The sequence below is a fragment of the Balaenoptera borealis genome (assembly GCF_965194805.1).
Source record: "Balaenoptera borealis genome assembly, chromosome: 6".
In the NCBI taxonomy this organism is placed as follows: domain Eukaryota; kingdom Metazoa; phylum Chordata; class Mammalia; order Artiodactyla; family Balaenopteridae; genus Balaenoptera; species Balaenoptera borealis.
This window is the reverse complement of record NC_138863.1, coordinates 69,630,771-69,651,752: the sequence shown is the minus strand read 5'-3', so window position 1 is coordinate 69,651,752 and position 20,982 is coordinate 69,630,771. Positions and strand designations below refer to the sequence as shown.

At 36.0% G+C, this 20,982-nt stretch overlaps 1 protein-coding gene across 1 annotated transcript in view; it reads right to left on the bottom strand.

The window, feature by feature from the left end:
• The window catches only part of KCNH7 (potassium voltage-gated channel subfamily H member 7), a 457,888-nt gene that overhangs the window by 142,072 nt on the left and 294,834 nt on the right, over window positions 1–20,982 (bottom strand). The window contains exon 3 of the mRNA XM_082395382.1: window positions 16,683–16,838. Coding sequence (XP_082251508.1) covers window positions 16,683–16,838 — 156 coding nt within the window. The remainder of the gene's footprint in view (window positions 1–16,682; window positions 16,839–20,982) is intronic.

Genomic DNA, 20,982 nt, shown 5'->3' with positions numbered 1-20,982 from the left:
ACACATATTTTCAATTCCATCTTTAGCCCAAAGACTCATAAATCTATAACTCAAGCCTAGACTTATTCTCTTAGCTCCAAACCTGCATTTTTAATGGCTTCATCAACATCTTCTCTTAGAAGTCTTAAAGACACCTCAAAATCCTGTAGCAAATCCGATCTCATAATCTATCCCTCAAAGCCCAGCCCTTTTTTTCAGTGAATGGCATCACAGTACATCTAGTTGTATAAGCCTGAGACTTGCTGGCTATTCTAGTAGTTACTCTTCTCTCTCACCTCCATCCCCTGAATCCAATTAACCCACTAATTGTGTTCATTTCACCTCCTGAATATCTTTTTAGTGTTTTCACTTCTCTTATCTCCACTGCTCTCACTTTGTGGAGATAAGAAATCAGGGTTCACCTGATTTCTTGCGATAAGATGCTAATCATTTTCCACATTTGCATCATATTGTCTGTCCTTTAAAAAATACTAACTTCTGATCATGTCAGCTATTATTTAACCTTTCACTACTCCCAGTAACTTCCTGCTTTGGGCATGAAGATAACACTAGCCCCACTATCTGCAGCTTAATTTTTCCTCCTTGCTCTCTAGAATCCAGCCATATGAACTTTTTAATTCCTCCAGAGGCCTGTGCTTCTTACAGATTCAGGGCTTCCTTGTGTTTGATAATTTTTACTCTTCCTACTTAGTACATCCTTTAGGGTTTTTTGTTTTGTTTTGTTTTACGGAAATCTGTTGCATTTCCTTTTTTAAAAGTTTTTATTTTATATTGGAGTATAGTAGATTAAAAACGTTGTGTTAGTTTCAGGTGTACAGCAGAGTGATTCAGTTATACATACTCTACAATAACATCCTTTAGGTTTTAGCTCCAAAGTCATTTCCCATGGGAAGCTTTTCCTTCCTTCTGAACTAGATTAGCATTCCTTTCGTAATTTTCGTAACAGCTCATAGTTATACACTTGTTGATTTTCTGATTAACATTTCTCTCCCCTAGTGGACTGTAGGAAGAGCCCCTATTTTGCTCACCAAATCCCAGTTCTAACAGAATGTCTGAGCACTGTCAATGAATTTCCACTAGCAGATTCTAAACTGATAATGTCCTTCAATTTGGACTGTGGAAAAACTAAAATATTTAATTGCTCTGCCCAACTTAACTAGAGAATCTTAGTCTCCTGGAATTGTGTTTACTCATATTTACCAAAAATGATTAATTGAGTAGAACCCAGTAGCTGATGGAAATTGTAAACTTTATACCATGCCTTATATACCTGATACAACACTTACTGTTAATTTTCACCTTTTTTCCAAGGTTATTAATTGTTACCATTCTGATTCTAGAGCATACACAAAAGTGTTTTCAAACTCCTCATCATCTAGTGAATTTTATGTAAAATACCTATTACAGAAAATTTTAGAATTAAGCAGGTTAAGTCCTTACTATAAGCTTTCATTTGTGTGCTAGTAGGTAACAGTGGTAAATATAACTGAAATAGAATTTATCGTTCTGATAAAAGACAGGACACAGTGCACAAACTCCAAGTACGTTCAGCATTAAACTCTGGATTAATTAGTAGATGAGAGTAACCACTGCGTGCATATACAATTAAATAATGGTGCATCACAGTATCTATTTTGCAAGCATTCTTACATAATTCTACTAACAACTTTTATATGCTCAAGTAAATTGCCGAGTTAAAAATCAGTGAACTGCATCAAAGTCATTTGATTAGTTTTTAATGCACTAGGAATTGAGTTATAAAGCAGTTTACAAATCAATTCTGCAAGCTTATTACAATTCACTGAGGTCAATGCCTACTCTTATTCATTTTTCATCAGTTACATTACCCTCCTCCTTAAAAGAATTCACTGCCTTTCTTAAATTAATGACTACACAAGGCATTTAGTTTGCTCCTACAGTTTAGTCATATCCAAGGTGGTACAGATGGTCTTTTCTGCATCACTAGGTTAATACGACCATGTTATATTGCATTACAGATTTAGTTGTCTAACCGCAGTTCATCCGGAAAGAATACACATTGAGAATTTTGCTCAATGTTAGCACTTTCAGGCATGAAATATAAAACTTAGATGAGTATAATCCTGTTATGATTCTTAACATTAAAAAGCACCCTTGTAAGCTGTCTCCATATTTTAGTATATTTGCTTTCTAAATTGATAACTAAAATAGATACTCTTTAGCCTATTAGCTACTAAAATGTTCAATAAATCTGAAATAATAACAACAGAATCAGGGGTGTTTTGCACATTTTTTAACACATTCCCCAAAATAATTATAAGTATTGATAAACTACTTACATGAACACAGTTTTGTTTAAATGCACCATTTTTCACTTGAGAGAGATAGTTTCTAACATACATGAACTTACAATTAACTACCACTACAATGTCTTTCTCAGGATATGTCACTTCTGTGAAGCTGCTGAAAATAAATTTGGAAGCGGCATCTTCATACACGCTGTGTTACATTTAACTAAGAGCTTTTTACATCTCAACCAAGAAGGCACACAGATATTCCCAGTGTCTTTCTCTTTGGAAAGCCTGTAATTATGACTTCAATCTATATATGAATAAATGTTAAATACTTGGCCCAAGGTCAAATAGGAAATCAAGGTAAAATCAAAAGAAAATAGCAGTTTCCTTGATTTAATTTCAGTTTTACCCAAAACTTGGTGTTTTCTTGGTCCTTAAATATCCACAAGAGAATCTAATGAGAATCATAACTCTCTCCTCTAAATAATGCAGATAAATGCATACACACTTTTTTTTTATGATCTCAGAGGTCAAATAACAAAATCCTTCTCCTCCAACCAAAACCCCTCCATTAACCTCCCCTAGGATTCCCTAGGATTAGTTGACTCTTAATATTCCTTCCAGTTTTGAGTTTCTTTGCATGTATATTTATACTAACCACAGTTCACACAAAATTATAATGATCACAACTACATTTCTACCCCTATGCCCTGTGGGAATGGGACTTTAGAAAATGGTTTTACCAACTTTTCTAAACTGAGAAAACCTCATCAATCTGAATTATTTCTCTGTCTCTCTCTGTCTCTGTCTGTCTCTCTCTCTCCCTCTCTCTTTCTCTCCTCTGGGGGCTGATTCTTTTCTACTAGAGTTTGGAAGAAAACTATTATGCTAATTTTGACATGAAACAATTTTCTAACTTAAGAATATACCTAGGGATATTAGAAACAGTAATATTTCTTGCAGAAAACCAACTATGTCTGAAAAGTTCTCCATATATTCCCAATCACTTAATTTCCTCACAATTACAAATTCCCAATCATTCCCTTGGTTTAATTTCTCATCATTTCTGCAAACTCTTAGAACTTTGACTACTTAATAATTTCACGACTAAAATCCAGTTAAATATAAATTAGAAGCATCTTACTCCTGCTTGGTTCTGCTTAGCTGAATTATAAACTGAAAAGCAGAGAAAAATTTTAGTTCCAGCAGTCATGCAAATCAGAGAATATAGTGGGGTAAGGAGAGGACATATGTGCGTGTATATGGGGGGAAAGTTGTGAAGGCTACGAGCGGAGATATTTCCCCTCACAAAGGATTAGGGGTGCTGGGAGGTATCTTGATTGGATCCCTGAAAGAAGACTGTGCAAAAGGGTTTTGGGGAAGCGTTTTCAGGAGGTATGCCTATAAGGAAAAGAGGAAGGCAGGATTGGTAAGAGGAAGTAAAACTGATACAAAAATGTAGCTAAAGCTTCAGTCAGTCCTCCTGGGGGCTGTGGAGCTGGGGTAGCCCTTCAGAGTTATGCCAAAATGAAGTTAGTGTATCTGGTTTTTATCTCCCTGTTGCAGCCAGTCACTGGCTACAGCTACCCCATGGGAAGGGTCATGACCTTGGGTAATGCAGTTCCTCGCTTTTGACTACAGCTTCCAATGAGGGGTGGAGCTGTGTCCTGCAGTGGCCAGTATTTCCAGCAGCTGTCCCCGCCCTGAGGAAGGTGTCTGAGGCACAGTGCCTATAGTACAGATGGGGAAGGATAGCCAGTTTGGGGTCTGAAAAAAAAATTATGATCTGACTAAGTCTACTATCAGCTACTATCAGGCAAAATAAGAATTCATGAATCAATATCAATGTACCTTTCTATAATCAGGGTATTCACAAGTCTGACATTTAAATTGGAAGCCTTAAAATCACTGTGGGACTTTTCTCCAACCAAATAGCTCTGGATGTGCAGAGAAATATAAATTTAATCTCTGAGTCAGAGAGAGCAGCAGATCAAATTTGATGGGAGAAACAGGGAAGGTAATTGACATATCTGACTTTTCTTTTTAGGAAGAAATTTCCACAGAGGCATCCAGCAAGGAGATGTCTTTCTTACTAATGTGTTAGGAGTATATGAGGATGTCCACGGGCTGCTAGAGCAACCCGTAATATTGTCAAAGAAGGCAGTAGTTAGCTGTTAGACTGGGGAAAAAAAATAATTCAGTGTGAAGTCAGTACTGACCTGGCTAACCTGATTAGTGGGTGACACATGGGGCATTGCGGCCAGTGCGGTCCTGGTGTTAGTGACAACAAAAGGTCACCAGGGAGTCCATTGACCTGGAAAACCTGCAGCTAAATTTGGGACCCTTTAAAGGAGCAGATGTGGTCAGTAAGGCCTTGAAAGACTAAGACTCCTTGGACATTTCCTAGGGCGAGAGATACCAGAGAAAAAGCAACATCTTACAATAAGGCAGTAAGTATAAGACCAAATAGGAATCTTGAAGCAATGTGAGTCCTGACCCAGTAGCACAGGACACGTGTGTGGAGATCAGGAGAAGTTACTGCTGTAGCAGGAGTGAGAGTAATCATAGGAGCTGTAGCAGCAGCAGAGAACTTCTGGAACAAGTTCACAAATGTTGATGATGTCTGAGAGACACTGCTTCCAACCTAGCTGGGTCATCATGAGAGCAAAGAAGCAGAAAACACAGGTTTAGAATAAGGGAGATAAGGCAGAAAACAGGACAGGCTGGTGGACTGCTTTTAGCCACCCAAGGTTAAAATCCGTCCACGAGGAGGCATTGGAAATTAAAGCAAACACATCAGTATTATATATACCTAATTAGTTTCCATTTCTATGTGATAATGGCTTAATAAATCAATGTATGATCTACCATACTGCTATTTTGCTTCTGTTTCATAGAATTCTTTCTTTTCCAAATGCCAAGTTAAAGAGTCCACTCATGTTGTGTGAAAGTAGTAACATCTTTACCTAGATTGACCCAAGATGACCATGTAGTTATTACATTGACAGGGACTCTTTTGATGGAGTGTTCCAAACACAAATGGTACAGACGCCAGTTACCCACATGCTGTATGAATAGGGACTGTCCCTGATTTGGGTGTTGCTAGGTAACAAGTTCTTCCAAATGGTATGCACACGGGGTCTCTGATGTGGACATGCTGATTTAGGCCATCATTAACATTCATTGCTAACGAAAGGATAAAGCATATTTTTTCAACTATGAGTAATTTTCTTGATCTTAGAAATACGTATTTTGCCCAAATCCTAGGGAGGAAACATGGTATAAAGTTGATTGCAACTTATGACTGAACTTTTCTCAGATTTCTTTCAGCAACCATATCATGGTTCCTTTTTCTACAGCAAATTTAATCTTTAAAAAGAGGAAACTTGCAAACACATGATAATAGGAAACATTAGTTATGTTGTAAAGCCTTTAATTAAATTCATCTGAATAATAGATTGTTTCTATAGTAATGCTTGCTGAGTGGGAAACTCTGTATTACTACTGCAGCTCTTCATCTTTAAAGAATGACTTTCAGCTCCACTGGAGAATAGCAAAAACATTTGTGAATGCCCTTTTATAAACCAGCTATACAGAAAATTTCTTTGTTCCTTAGCTTGAGGTCTGAACACTGAAATACAAATTAGAGGGAGTAAGGTAGCTATTCAGGCAAATATATTCTTTATGTGTCAATTATTCAAAATATTGAGTCCAAAGCATATGAATGCATTCTTAGTGGCTTAAATTAGCTAGATAATTGCCTAAATTACCAACTGTATTTTTGTGTATAGACTTTGCTTCAGTTGAAGCATTTAGAGTAATTCAAACTTTTATTTTAGTAAGCATAAAGGTAAAAATTCTCTTTTGATTTGGAGAGTATAATTTTAATCATTTCAAAGATAATGGAATCTCCTTTATAATACCTTAATGAAATGAAATGAAAAAGTACACTTTTGAAAATAACTGTGAGAATAAGATGCTATAGAAATTTAACTTTATTTTACTATATTTTTACTTTTAGCTTCACTTAAAATTTATCTTTATGGTTTTATCTAACCATTAAGTAACTTAGACTAGTAGTTCTCAAACTCCAATGTATATCAGAATGACCTGAAGGGTTTGTCAAAACACAGGTTGCTGAATTTCTGTGTTTCTGAATCAGTTGTTCTGGTGTAAGGCCCAAGAACTTGCACTTCAAACATGCTACAAGATGATGCTGATGGTCTTTTACTCTTGGAGAATCACTGACTAATATGCATTCAGTATGGAAAAAACCCTTAATTACTCAATATAAAAATAACACTCATAAATTTATACATTCTACAAGTCTGTATTGGGTACTCACTATTTGCCAAATGTCGGGAATATGGAAGAAAACACAACAGCCCTCCTATGAACTGGAGCTTAAGTGTTCCTGGCTACTTTAAAAAAGGTAGGCTTCCTTAGTTTTCCACAGCTCTCACCTCTCTTGCTCTCTATATTTTTTCCTGGCCTTCTTTAGTCATTTATGTTTCTTGTCTACTAGGCAAACGGATGTGCCAGTGTGGTAGTAGAGACAGGTATGAGGTATCATCATGTCACAGGGGCAAGAACAGGAAAATCTATCTGGGTGAATTAGGAACTCTCCACAGGTAAAGGGTCCTTTGGAGAAGGTATGCTAGAGAAACGAAGGCAGTCTAGTAGAGAGGACACTATGTTATACAAACAAGGTGGTATAAAATGTATGTGGCTCCAAAAAACCACCACTGAAATATGGGATATGACGGCGATGGCTTGGGGGGCGTGCTGTGATGGGAGAAGAGGCTAAGGAGGCATCTGAGGCCATAAAATGTGTCTTTTGCTTAATGCACAGGGTTTTGGAGTTTTATAATTTTAGGCAATAGAGAACCATGATAAAGAATATAAACAGTGGAGTATTATGATCTGATGTACAGTAGTGGGACATGTGATCCTGAGGAAAAGAAGCTGAAGGCAGAGATACCAATTTTGAGATCACTGCGTCAGATGTGTTGAGGGCCTGAGTAGGTAATCACAGTGGGCTGTATGAGAGAGATATTCAGGAGGTGTGCCTGAGAGAATTTGATCACTCTTCGGTTGGGAGAAGAGAGGCTTAGAGAGAAGGAGAAGTTTAGCATGATGCCCAGGTTTCTGGCTTGGGTGGCTGGGATGATGACACCATTCACAATGTATGAAGAGCAAGAGTTTTTTTGTTTTTTTGTTTTTTTGTTTTTTGTTTTTTTTTTTTAAATGAATTTATTCATTTTATTTATTTATTTTTGGCTGTGTTGGGTCTTTGTTGCTGTGCACAGGCTTTCTCTAGTTGTGGCGAGCGGGGGCTACTCTCCCTTGCATGGGCTTCTCATTGCCATGGCTTCTTTTGTTGCATAGGCTCTAGGCATGCAGGCTTCAGTAGTTGTGGCACACAGGTTCACTAGTTGTGGCACACAGGCTTAGTTGCTCCACGGCATGTGGGATCTTCCCGGACCAGGGCTCGAACCCGTGTCTCCTACATTGGCAGGCGGATTCTTAACCACTGCGCCACCAGGGAAACCCGAGCAAGAGTTTTTGACGGAATAGAGTAGATGGTAATTGGGATGGAAAGGCAAGTCTTCTTAGCTTGAAAATGCTAAATTTCCAGAAATGTTAAAATCTTCCAAAAAAAGATGTCCAGTGGGCAGTTGGATATATGAAGTTATAAGTAATTGGAAAAGTCTAGAGACAGGTGTGGTCTGGAGATACTGATTTGAAAGGGAGCCTTTATCCTGTAGGTCACAGATAAGTTTGCCCAAGCAGCGTGTACAGAGAAGATGACTAAGAAGAGAAGAATACTAAGAGCAGCTTCTGGGGGATAAACAAACAGTGTTTAGGAGTTTCTTGTTTAAGAGGAACAAGAAAATGGTACTAAAATAGCTGCCACAGAGATCAAAAGAAGCAAAGGAGTGTGGTGTCATGGAACATAAAAGACCCGAGAGAAGGGAACTGAATTTAGCACAGTACCTTCAACCTAGACGATAACATTGAGAGCACAACATAGAAAGCTCATTACAGTGGGCAGAGGAAGAAAGGAAATAAGGGAGACGATGAGTAGGTGTGGAAACTCCAAATGCCTGGAAGAAGAGTCAGGGGACAAAAGTGAAGAACGCCAAGTATGAACAGCAATAAGGAGAGTTGAGGACTGTGGCAAACTGGGGAGTACATACCGTCTAAAGGTGCAGTCAGTATTCTCTTCCAGCTTACTGCAAATGTGTGGCCACATACTCATCTTTTTCCACAATAAGCTAGATTTTTTTTTTTTTTTTGGCTGTGCCGTGCAACTGCAGGATCTTAGTTCCCCAACCCGGGATTGAACCCGGGCTCACGGCAGTGAAAATGCAGAGTCCTAACCACTGGATGGCCAGGGAATTCCCCAGAGATCGTAATTTTAGGTGTAATCTTCCAATGTTTAAATGTTGGCAACACATTTAACTAATTGAAACTTTGAGAAAATATTATTTGATGTAAACAGAATGTATCTATTGAAGTATAGGCTATTCTCAGCAGCATGAGCGTGAGCAAAAGGGAAAGAGCCAGTAGAAAACATAGCTGAGAGAGGGGCATTGGTAAGGACAGATTTGGAAGGACTGGCAGAGGGAGTGGGTTTCAAGTGGAGATGTGGACTCCAGTTAAGATTTGCCTCCAGGGGTTGAGATATATTTGTTGAGGGTAGGCTGATTAAGGGACTTCTTGCCCAAGCCCTCCCCTTGCTCTGAGGTGTGGAAGGGGAGGTGATTTGTCTGACAAAGGAGGTGGATTTGACATGAGAGTCATGAAAAGCCTGGTGAAGTTTTGAAATACTTGCTAAGGGAAAGAGATGAAAAGTACCTAAAAAATTAGGATCTCATGTATAATTTTGACTTGTAGCATAATCATTTATAAATTAATAAATGATAAAATTCAGTATTTTTCTGTGACTAAAAAGACTTAACTTGGGCCTGTTTTCTTGTTGGGATATGTTTCAAGTTTAGTAAAATGAGAAAACTTCATGGATTTTTTTGACTGTGATGGAAACAGTAAATTAAGTAGACTTAAACAAAAATCTATTTTAAATTGATAAGAGGAGTGAATGTTATTAGTTAAAATTTATTTGGGGATATGAGCTTAAGGTCAACATTTATAGTGGCTCAACTGACTCTTTGGTTTTCAGACATGATAAGAACATAGAATGCATTAATTTTCTGTTGGGTTGTATATTGTTAAATCAGGAATTTTTTGTTTAATTTAGGTCCCCCCCAATCCCCTTAAAGAAATTTTTAACAAATAAAAATGTGTATGTGTGTCTGTGTGAACCAGACTGGCGATCCTAGATTTCTGCTATAAAATAGAAGAAATATAAGACTTAAATATACTTGTAAGTAATGTAAAATAAAACTTTTAAATATTTTATTTAAAATAATGAAAACAAAAGTCTCACACTTGACAATTAACTTTGAAATTAATAGTGTAAGCAAGGACACATAATTTGGTTATCTTTCATGTTGTGCAAATACTTCATAGAAATAAATATTAGAGCAGAAAAAAAGAGAACACATTTTCCCATTGCTCTTAGTTCCTTTAGATGTGGCCCCCTTTTAGTTGGTAGTAAAAGTAGAATTTTCTCTTCTACTCAGTATCATTTCCACTTTTCAGATTGCAGAGTTTAAACCATCAGTGAGAAAACGTTTAATTATATCTTTTATTTGGTATTTATATTTATTATGTAGTAATTAATCAACTCAATTGTGCAGTATATATTAATTTGATCGACCTATCAGAATAATACTCTCTCCCGTACTTGCTTCATTCCAGGGCACTTAAGACATCTATTTGTGGCTGGTCCTATATCTTCGACAGAGATTAAGTTTGCGAAAAATGAGTTCTTCCCAGAGAAAGCTGCTCACTTTTGCTGTGCTGTGTTCCTGACCCAGAAACTAGATATTTGTACTGAGAATTGATCCACCTTTTTATTCAATACAAGCCTCTAGGTTTCCAGAATTTACTCAGCCAATTGATCATAGTGCCTTTTCATGATGCATCTTTTCTATTGTGTACTTAGCTCCTTTTCTATTACTTAATATTCTCAATTTAATACTTCATTTCTTTTTCATGTAAGTTTCTTATAGCTCCTTCACATTTTTTCCCTTATTTTGTCTACATTTCAGGAGAGGCAGTTGAATTTATAGAAACCCACATCATCTCAAACAAACAGTAGCCTCTCCCCATTACTTTCACTTAAGTTCCAACACAAGGGCATGCCTAGCCCCCCAGACACACACACACTTACACACTCCTTATTTAGATAAGAAATTAAGCTTTTTGAAAGTTGAGATGTTTCTGCAAAAAAGGGTGTATCAAAATTTGATTTGCTTTTATTTCCTTATTGAGTTGTTTGTTTTAGAGGCTACCAATGGAGCAACCATGTTTGAAATAGCCAACATGTTATTTCACACAGGTAATAAAATTATACTTTAAGAAGAAAAAAGAGTTTTCCAAAGATCAGAAATGATACAAAGTAGAAATTGGATAGTATCAGAAGCTACCGGATATAATTTGTCTCTCCTTAACTTTTCTGCTTGATTTAACAATCAACTCCTCAAAAATTGACACCAAGTAAAGAGAAATTTAAAGCATATAATGACAGGAGGTATAATCGAAACCAATATAATGGTTGTAAATAATAGGCCTTTGTAATGCTCTGGAAACAATTTTATCTGCATATTTATACTCTCTCTAATGATTCCCTATATGAGTGACAGTTGCAGTGTAGGGAAACCATTCATGTTCACATAATAAGAAACAATCTACTGAATTTGCTATGACTTGCAAAAGAGATGCTATTTTAATCATAGTATAAAGTTGCATAGATTATGTATGATACCTGAGAGGCTACTGTATAGATTGTCTTCCATTCAAGAAATCAAAGTTTCAATTCTCCGTTTGTATTTCAGTTTGAAATGAATACTTTATTTTTTTAAAATCCCCTTTTTTGTCATACGGCTGATACACTACTCCCTTTTTTACTCCCATCCAACTTGATGGGCCATGAAAAACAGCTATTTTGGGGGGAAAATGAAGACTTTTTGAAGACAATAAAGAAACAAAACTAGGCTTCCCCCAAACAAATTATCTCATTGACATTCACTACCAAAATACAGGCTGACATTACCTAAAGTATACTCTCAGGAACCATTCAGTAATGACTAAGTTTGTTAGTAGAAAATATAAAGATATCAAAAACAGTCATCAACTTAAAGGAACAAGTCTTTGGTATTACAATAGTTTTTTATAGTACTTCAATTTTGTTCTAAACATGTCACCTGGGAGACTGACAGATTGGTGGTTTTAATAGAGAGTTTTTCCCAAGTGTGATATTGCTCAGAATAAAATATTCAAAATATTGGAATTGTATTACACTAATATATTCATCCCAATATTGCCTTAACAGGATACTGTACTGTCATTTAGACGTACCTAAGGCAGTAGCTGACACTATGAGAAATTTTCAGCTGGAGTACATTTTATTTAGTATTAATTCAGTTTACAACATAGGCTTTTGGGACTGTGTTTTTTATTTTACATATATTTTGCTATCTGATTTCCATATAGTATAACAATTTCTTTATGCAAATACTACAGTTTTGTGATAAGGCTTCCAGCTTCCCACAGACAATGACAGTAACTTAAATTTTCATTTGCTCATAGATCCTCCTAAAAACCACAGAGATCAATAAGGGAGGCAAATAAAAATACCCATAAACTATACCTAAAGAGTAATTAGAGAAAGAGACATTACAAACTTTAATTTACACGTAGTCAGGGAAATAAATGCCGAAGACCAGCAGAATTGGCTAAGAAGAGTACACGGCAACAGTCAGGCAGAAGCTAAGTGGAAAAAGTGGTGGGGGCGGGAGTTCAGAAGTCTCCTTAGAGTAATGGAACACATATCAAATAGGGTTTACCCTTGGGAGAAGAGGGTTTAACACTGAGTGAGAAATACTGAGAGAAGTTCTGTGACCTTAATGGACAAAGCATTCGTTACTAGAGAGACAATAGAAAGTGGCTAGAAAAGTGCACAAGACTCCAGATATCAGCCTTGGAAAAGCACTACATCTTGGAGAGGGGGAGGGATATTCAAAGGTGGAATTGTCCCTTGGAGGCTGGGAAATAAGGAAGCAGATAAACATAAGTTCCCCTTATTAATATAAGAGAGGACAGAATAATCAGAAGACAGAAACAAGCAAACAAACAACAAAAACAGGCAGTGCCATATATTTTAAAGAACAAGTAACCCCCCTCCCCACAAACCCTCCAAATTTACAAACTCCTTGCTATATATGAATGAGACTTGGAACTGAAAAATTTTATAAGGCATGCAAACAAGACCTATTCCCTTTGCCCCCACCCCCAGATTTCTTGCTAGTGATGGTCCAGGAAAGTCCTTCATGAATAGCTATAAACAAGAATACTAATATTCATACAAAAATATCATAAGAGAAAAACAGGAAATGGGAATAAAAATGTACCTTGCAGAGGAAAGTGTGCTAAATATCTGGTTATGAAACAGAATAGATATATAACATCCCAAAATAAATTAAAAAAATTTAAACCAGTAATTAGAGATATGAAATAAGATTATAAATTAGGAACTCAAAAACATAGAATAAAAACTGGACAAATAAGAAGAAAACGCAAAGCAAGAACTGAAAGAATACAGGTACTGAATTCAGGAAAGAAAAAGACAAAATCATCTAAAAAATTAAGATACATTACAAGCAAACCACAAGAATAGAGACTAGAAATGAGAGATGCTAAGAAAATAAAATAGAATAAAGAGAGAAAAAAGGACCAGAGAGAAAGTGATGGATATGAAATACAGGCAAAGAAGGTGCAACATCTATATTATTTGAGTCCCTGAGGAAGACAAATAAACCAAAAGAAATAAAATAAATATTAAAAATTATAATTCAATAAAATTTCCTGAACTATAACATGAATTGAATGTACATATTGAAAGGGCCCACTGTGTATCCAGGAAAATTGACTTAGAACGTCAAATCCAGACATATGCAAGCAATAGTTTTAGACTTTAAAAGTCTGTCTTGGTTTGAAATTGGAGTATTAAAATCTACCACTATTAATTTATTTTTGAAATTTTCTGGGACTTGGAAAATTAACAAAATCCCTTACAAAGGGCAGACAAGTGGGTTGGCATCAGATTCCTCATTAGCAAGATTTGATGCAAGCAGAGTGGAACACTATCTACCAGGTTCACAGGGCAAAAAGTGTGGGCCAAATATCTTATATCTACCCAGGCTGTCCTCCAAGTGTGAAGGCTATAGAAAAATAGTGTTGATTTACTCATGAACATTCCCTGAAGAGGTGAACTTTATCCAAGAAGTTATGTTTGCGGAAACTTTGACAAAAAGACAAGTAGTGAGCATTGAATACATTTCACTAGAAATTTAAGGCCAAAACAAAAGTGAGAAGTATGTAAATTACATCCCCTGAGAAGCTAGAAGTATCACAACCAAACAAAATGGAAGGAGAAGGAAATATAAAATAAGCTCATTGAATGCCTTGTTGGTAGAAACTGGGAGTGAAATGATATAATTTAAACTGACAAACTGAATGGTAGAAGACTAAGCATACTTAGGAGTGCAAAGATACTAGCTGAGCTGGATAATTTGAATAGTCCAATCTCTGGAGAAAAAAAATTGTTAAAAAGCTACTCCACAAATAAGTACCAGGTTTAGATGATTTTACAGGGGAATTGTACTTAACTTTTGAAGTCCAGATAATCCCCAAACTATTTAAATGGTTATGTAGAGTAGAAAATAGAGAAGAAACTCCAAATTATTTTCCTAAGTAATTATAACATTGATAATAATACCTAACGAAATAGCATATACATATTCAAAAATTGGAGAGAAATTTCCCTGATGAGGATCGATGCACAATCCTAAATTAATTTTAGATGAAAAGAATTCAATTCTACAAGATGAAATACATCATGTCCAAATGTGGTTCCTTCCAGGGATGTAAGAATAGTTCCATGTTAGTAACTCTATTAATAAAATTTACCATAAAAATAAGGAAACAGAATAGCACACTCATTTCACAGATGCTGAAAAGGCAATTTACAAATTTCAACACCCATTCTTAATAAATACAAGTCAATGGAAACTTCTATAAAATTATAAAACACATTCCACTCAACCACATGCCATCATTTGAATTAATGGGAATCACTGGTGGCATTCACACAAAATTCAGGAACAATTGATGTTCACTCTCAGTTTCTTTTTAATGATATGTTGGAGGTAATAGCCAGCACAATTAGACAAGAGAAAACTATTAGATGTATAAGAATTGGAAAGGAAAATGTAAAGTAATCTTTATTTGATACTATAGAACATTTGAAAAACTCAGAACAATGTATAAGCCACTGCAAACTAAGAAAACTCACTAAGATAGACCATAAAATTAACATACTCAGAAAAAATCAGTAGCCTTAAAAATTATTAGAAGATAATAATTAAAGAGAAGATCCTATTTATAATAGCAGCAACAACAAAACATGTTAAATGTCAAGTAGCAAAGTAAACAATAAGGAAAAATTTTAAACACTCTTGAAAGACACAAAAATTAGATTTAAAAATGAAAATACATATACATATTCCTGTATAGAATGACTCAACATCATAAAAATGTTACTTTTCCTCCAATTAATTTATAAAATTAATCTGAATCCAATAAAAATACCATAGGGATTTTTTCTTTTATCCAGACAAGTTGTTTCTAATGTTCATGTGGAATATGCAACAAGAAATAACCTTAAACCCTGAAAATTAATATTAAAGGGAGTATGTCATATAAGAGGTTAACTGTATATTTAAAACAGTGTGATTCTCAATGACACAGATCAAGAGAACAGACTAGAAAGACCAGAATATACTCATGCACATAAGAAAGTTTAGTATGTGATAAAAGTGATATCTCGGGGCTTCCCTGGTGGCGCAGTGGTTGAGAATCTGCCTGCCAATGCAGGGGACACGGGTTCGAGCCCTGGTCTGGGAAGATCCCACATGCCGCGGAGCAACTAGGCCCGTGAGCCACAACCACTGAGCCTGCGCGTCTGGAGCCTGTGCTCCGCAACAAGAGAGACCGCGACAGTGAGAGGCCCGCGCACCGCGATGAAGAGTGGCCCCCACTTGTCGCAACTAGAGAAAGCCCTCGCACAGAAACAAAGACCCAACACACCCAAAAATAAATAAATAAATAAATAAATCTAAAAAAAAAAAAAAAAGTGATATCTCAAATTACTTGTGAAAGACAGACTTTCTAATAAATGATGTTAGAACAACCGGAAAGCCATTGATAAAATGACAAATTAAATTTATAACTTGCACTATAAACCAAGCTAAACTTAAAATGGATTAGAGATCCTAAAAAATGGCTAGAAAAAAATATGAATTTATTTACAACCTTGGAATGGAGAAAGCTTTTCTAATTATGACTCAAAAATTCTGAATCAACAAAAGAAAAGGTTGATAAATTTAGCCACATTACAAAAAAAATAAAGGCTTTGTGTGACAAAAATCAGGAAAAAGATAAAAGACAATTTGCTGGGGAAGCGATTTGACACTTATTCCACAATTTAAAAGAAAAAGACAAAAAAGTTGAAAATGTATACAAGAAATGGACAATTGATAGAAAAAGAAATGTCCATAGTGCTTAAATATGTGAACCTCACTCATAATAAGAGAAATGTAAACTAAACTAATTGAGGTATTGCTTCTCACTTATCATGACAAAAATCGAGACTGACTCACTCTGTTAGCAAGGCTTTGGAGGAAATATATAATACATTGTATTATATACATTGTATATACAATATTATATACAATGTATATAGAATACATTGTATTGTATTATATAATACATTGGTATTAGTGTAAAGTGGTTCAAACCATAAGGAGAGGAGTTTGGCAGTATCTAAAAAGATTACATATTCATTTACCCTTTGACCCAGGAATACCACTTATAGAACCTTACTCTGAAGATAATTTTGTCTAAGAATGTACATATACACATGAAAATACATATGCACAATTCATTCTGCCATTATTACAATAGCCAAAATTTGGAAACAACCTAAATGTCCATCAGTAGGGGACTGGCTAAATAAGTTTGGTATAACCAAGTCAAATGGCTTTGAAAGCAGCTGATCACTTCTGTTAGGCACTGATGGGTAATGTCAGCTATGGCTTTTTTATATACAAAATTATTTTACTTAAAATGCAAACATATTTTGAGAACTGAATCAAAATGAAGCATGTATTAAAATTACTACAGTAGCAGGGTATCAAGAGTATTACGTTGCCTTTTACTTACGGTTTACAGTTTTGACTGGTAATATTGTATTTAGCCTCTCTGGGGAAGCAGAATTTTCTTCATCTGTCACATATTCAAAATTAATGATGAACATCATAGCCACGCCTTCTTGGTTTTTCACTGGAATTATGTGAGTGTTACAAATGAAAGTAGACCCTAAGGAGATAAAAACAAAATAAGTGTAAGGTCAAAAATATGCCTTCATTTTGGAGTGTCAGTAATATCAAAATTCTAACAAAGCCCTATAGAATTTTCTATCCTAAATGACCACTGAAATTCAATTAAAATTTGATTTTTTTATTTCATATTTTATTGCACATATATTTACGTAAAAATGAACAAATTTCCCAGAAAGATTTTACAGGCAAATTCAAGTACTACATTATGGAAAAACGGAATCAAATCTTATTTGTTTTTATACTCACCACTTTAATAATAATAAAAAAAGACATACTCTTTAACTTTCTAGAAATATATTATAATAATATATTTTGATTAATTCTGAATCTATATGAAATATAGCTCTATAAATAATTAAGATAACTCATTTTTTCTCATCCTGAAATAATCTCAAATTATTTCCTTTTTCTTCTTTAATTTCTTAGACATCAAATAAAAAATTACTGACTCTGTCTTAAACATGTCCTAATAATTCTTTCCTTTTTTGTGTAAAATTCACAATGCCCAAATCACAATGATTTTGTTTGGTTTGTATTCTGTTAGAAAATAAGAACAAAACTTTTATCTATATTATTGTGTTAATTTGATCTTTTTAACTGGGAAGATGATATTCTTTTAAAAGCACAATTATAGGGCTAATAAGATACATTTTATTAGAATCTCCTGGAAATGAAATGAACAAAGGGATGACTCAGCTTACAACTAACCACTGCCATCCATCCGTGAACAGAAAACCCAAGATCCAAGATTTAGAGAAGACAGTCAAGAAGCTGACTTCTTTTAAATCAACTGACTTCTGACTGACTTCTTGGGTCTGACTTCTAAAGCTGAGTATTCCCTTAGAGCAGTTTCCTCACACATTGACCCTCTGAATATTTTCTTTAGTTGTGGTGATGGAAATCTCACAGGTTAGGGATTTATTTGGGTTCAAAAATATTTTTTTTTTTTAATTTGGATTCCATAGAATTTTCACGTCACAAGATATTCTTTTTTTAAAAAATTTATTTATTTATTTATTTATTTTTGGCTGTGTTGGGTCTTCGTTTCTGTGCGAAGGCTTTCTCTAGTTGCGGCAAGTGGGGGCCACCCTTCATCGCGGTGCGCAGGCCTCTCACTATCGCGGCCTCTCTTGTTGCGGAGCACAGGCTCCAGACGCGCAGGCTCAGTAGTTGTGGCTCACGGGCCTAGTTGCTCCGCGGCATGTGGGATCTTCCCAGACCAGGGCTCGAACCCGTGTCCCCTGCATTAGCAGGCAGATTCTCAACCACTGCGCCACCAGGGAAGCCCAAAAATATTGTACTTTTTAAAATGCAAAAACTTCAGGAAGAGTTCAGTCATTTAGGCAATAGAGAGTATTTTGATTGCTTTCTCTCTCTCTTTTTTTTTTTTTCTAAACAATTAGCTGGGACCCTTTTGCATCTTGAGGAGAAGGATGGTTCAATGCAGAGGCAGGATCAGGGTGGGAGCAAGATCTGTCTGGCGTGAAACTCCGAAGGGAGATGTGCAAAAGTGAGAGTGTCACTGGCAAAGCCCACGGGGTCCCCAGGAAAAATAAGATGGAATCTAGGTGATTAGATAAGGTCTAACCTCTTCTTTTGTGCTTAGTCTAGCTTCACTTGATCATAGGGTGCCTCGGGCAGTGGCCTTGCACCCAGCACTTCAGACCAGAGTTCCTAGTGCGAAATGGCTGCGCCCGACACCTCAACTCAGTGGGCAGCGTGCAGAGTCACTGCGCCCCTGACACTGCAATCTGGAGCCCAGAGGAGCCTTAGCCCCACCCCACTCACCAGAACTCCACCCCCCTTCCCCACTGTCGGGGCCCTATAAAGCAGCCCCGACCACAGCCTTTGGGGGCAGGGTGGGCGGGCGGGGGTGGAGGGAGAGCGTGAACTCTAAAGCAGGAGCTCACACCTCGTCTCCATGCTTTGATCAAAGAATAAACTTTCCTTTGCTTCTGAACCGCACTCAGTCTTCTATTGGCTCGAATGACATTGGGCAGGAGGACCCTCGTTGAGGACCAACTCAGGAGGGTCGGTAATAAGGGGACCTCAAGAGGCTGGAGACAGGGGCATTGAGAGCTCCAACGTCTACTGTGGATGCTAGTATTCCGAAATGGTGTTCCATGTATGCTCTCACTATTAAAAACAAAGTAAGTAGGAGAAAACTCTTTCCTTTCTTCTCATCCCTGTGAATTGGCTCCTGCTGCCATAGCTGAGAACAAAGGCTTCTGCTAATATTGCTATAGATAGAGACATCACAGGTCGAAGGGCTTTTGAGGGTGGCCCTGGAGATCTAATTATTATTTATGAAATTGTTTCTATGGGTTAATGTGTTCCAATTTCCAAGGAACTGATTTACAAATACACTTTTAGAACATATACTCTCTGTAAGTTGGGGATGCTTATGTGCTAGTTTTGCAGCTGTTGGAAAGTACGTTTTAAGAATGACGTGCTGCACCTTCACAGTCTTCAGCTACATCTTCAATTCATTTAATAAAATAGTTAGCTAGAGCAGTTGTCATAGTTTCCATGGTAACAAACAGGATGACTTCAGTAAACAGAAAATAAGCAATTTAGGGCTGTTCCATTAGCACTAAAAATAGAATTGCTTCAGGCCAGGCATCACAATACAAAATGATTAAACAGAGAGTCTGAGGAGATGCTAGAAATAGCCATTATGTATTTTGCTAATGAACCAAAATACATATTGATTTTACCACTTAAAATGACATTTCCTGGATCATTTAGAATATCATTGTGAATTCACAGATTTGTTACTTCACAGTTTCAAATCTTTCAACATTTGAGGTTTACTGCTGATTGTACAATAAAACATAAAGCACAGATTTTTGAGAGATCAATAAATAAAAGATGTAGGGATAGAGAACTAATAGGTTTGTAATAGGGCAGAGTAATTTTGCTTTCAGTAATAAGGGACAAAAATCCTGTCTTTCAATACTAATGCTTGTACATTTACTGTCCAGTGTAAAAAATCATACAATTCTAGTGCTTTATAAAAAAGTTTGGCCATGTGCATTGGTTCCATAGCATATTGAGTAAGTGTAATTAATCTAGGATTACCGCCCACTATCATTGTTCCCTGCGTATTTCTATTGAGCAATATATCTCCTTTAAAGTCAACTGAAGACTCACATTTACATTTTTTTCTCTTTTAGTTTTTGGATTTAATGTCTCCATCAATCTTGCATAGACTCCTGGAAAGCAGATACTGAAAGGAGATATATGGAATTTATAAGAGGAGAAGAATCGAATACATTTTACAGTGCAAAAACAGTTTAGCTTGCATAATGCTACAAACTCCAAGTTCTGTTAAGATACTATTTTTGTAAAGTAACATTACTCTAAAAAGTCATTACTGTGTGTTCCTAAATATTTTTCTTGAATGCAACAATGGGAGCAAGAGAAATGGAAGCATAACCCAGCAAATACTAATCTAGCAATGAAGACAAAAATAGACACTTTCAATAATGTATAAATAAGAGAACTAAAAAAAAAAATCTGGAAATAAAAAGTTCAGGCCTTGGTGAAATAAATCTTGTATTCAAATGAAATTAATAATGTTTTTTTAAGAAGCAGCTTATTCACAATAACATTATCCAATGATTATAAAATTATACATGCAATTATACTAATATTAGTTAGACTCAGGTTCATTTCCATGTTTTGTCTCCTGAGTGAAAACATTGTCAAAGTGGGAAAGGCTGCTTAGAAGGAACAGTGCTAATTTTAATAAAATGTTTAGAATGTTAATTGTTAACTGTAGCCACAGAGCAAGCAAATTCACGGTAATCTGAATAGTTACTCCTTTATTAATTAACTCCTAGGGGCATTTTTAAATAAAATACCAAGACTCTTCCCTCTGAGCTGCTTGAAGTACTGTTTGTACTCACGGGGTATCCTTACCCTGAAATCAAAAAATGTCTATTGAGAGCCTAATATTGGGTCAGGCACTGGTCTGAGTTCTCAAATGGTAATGAGAAGAACAGCAGTGAGAAAACAAATCAAGGTCTTGAACTTGTAAAACTTATATATCCTACTGGGGGAGACATAATTAATAAACACATATATCAAGTAAAAAGAAGTACAATGACGAAGAAGAA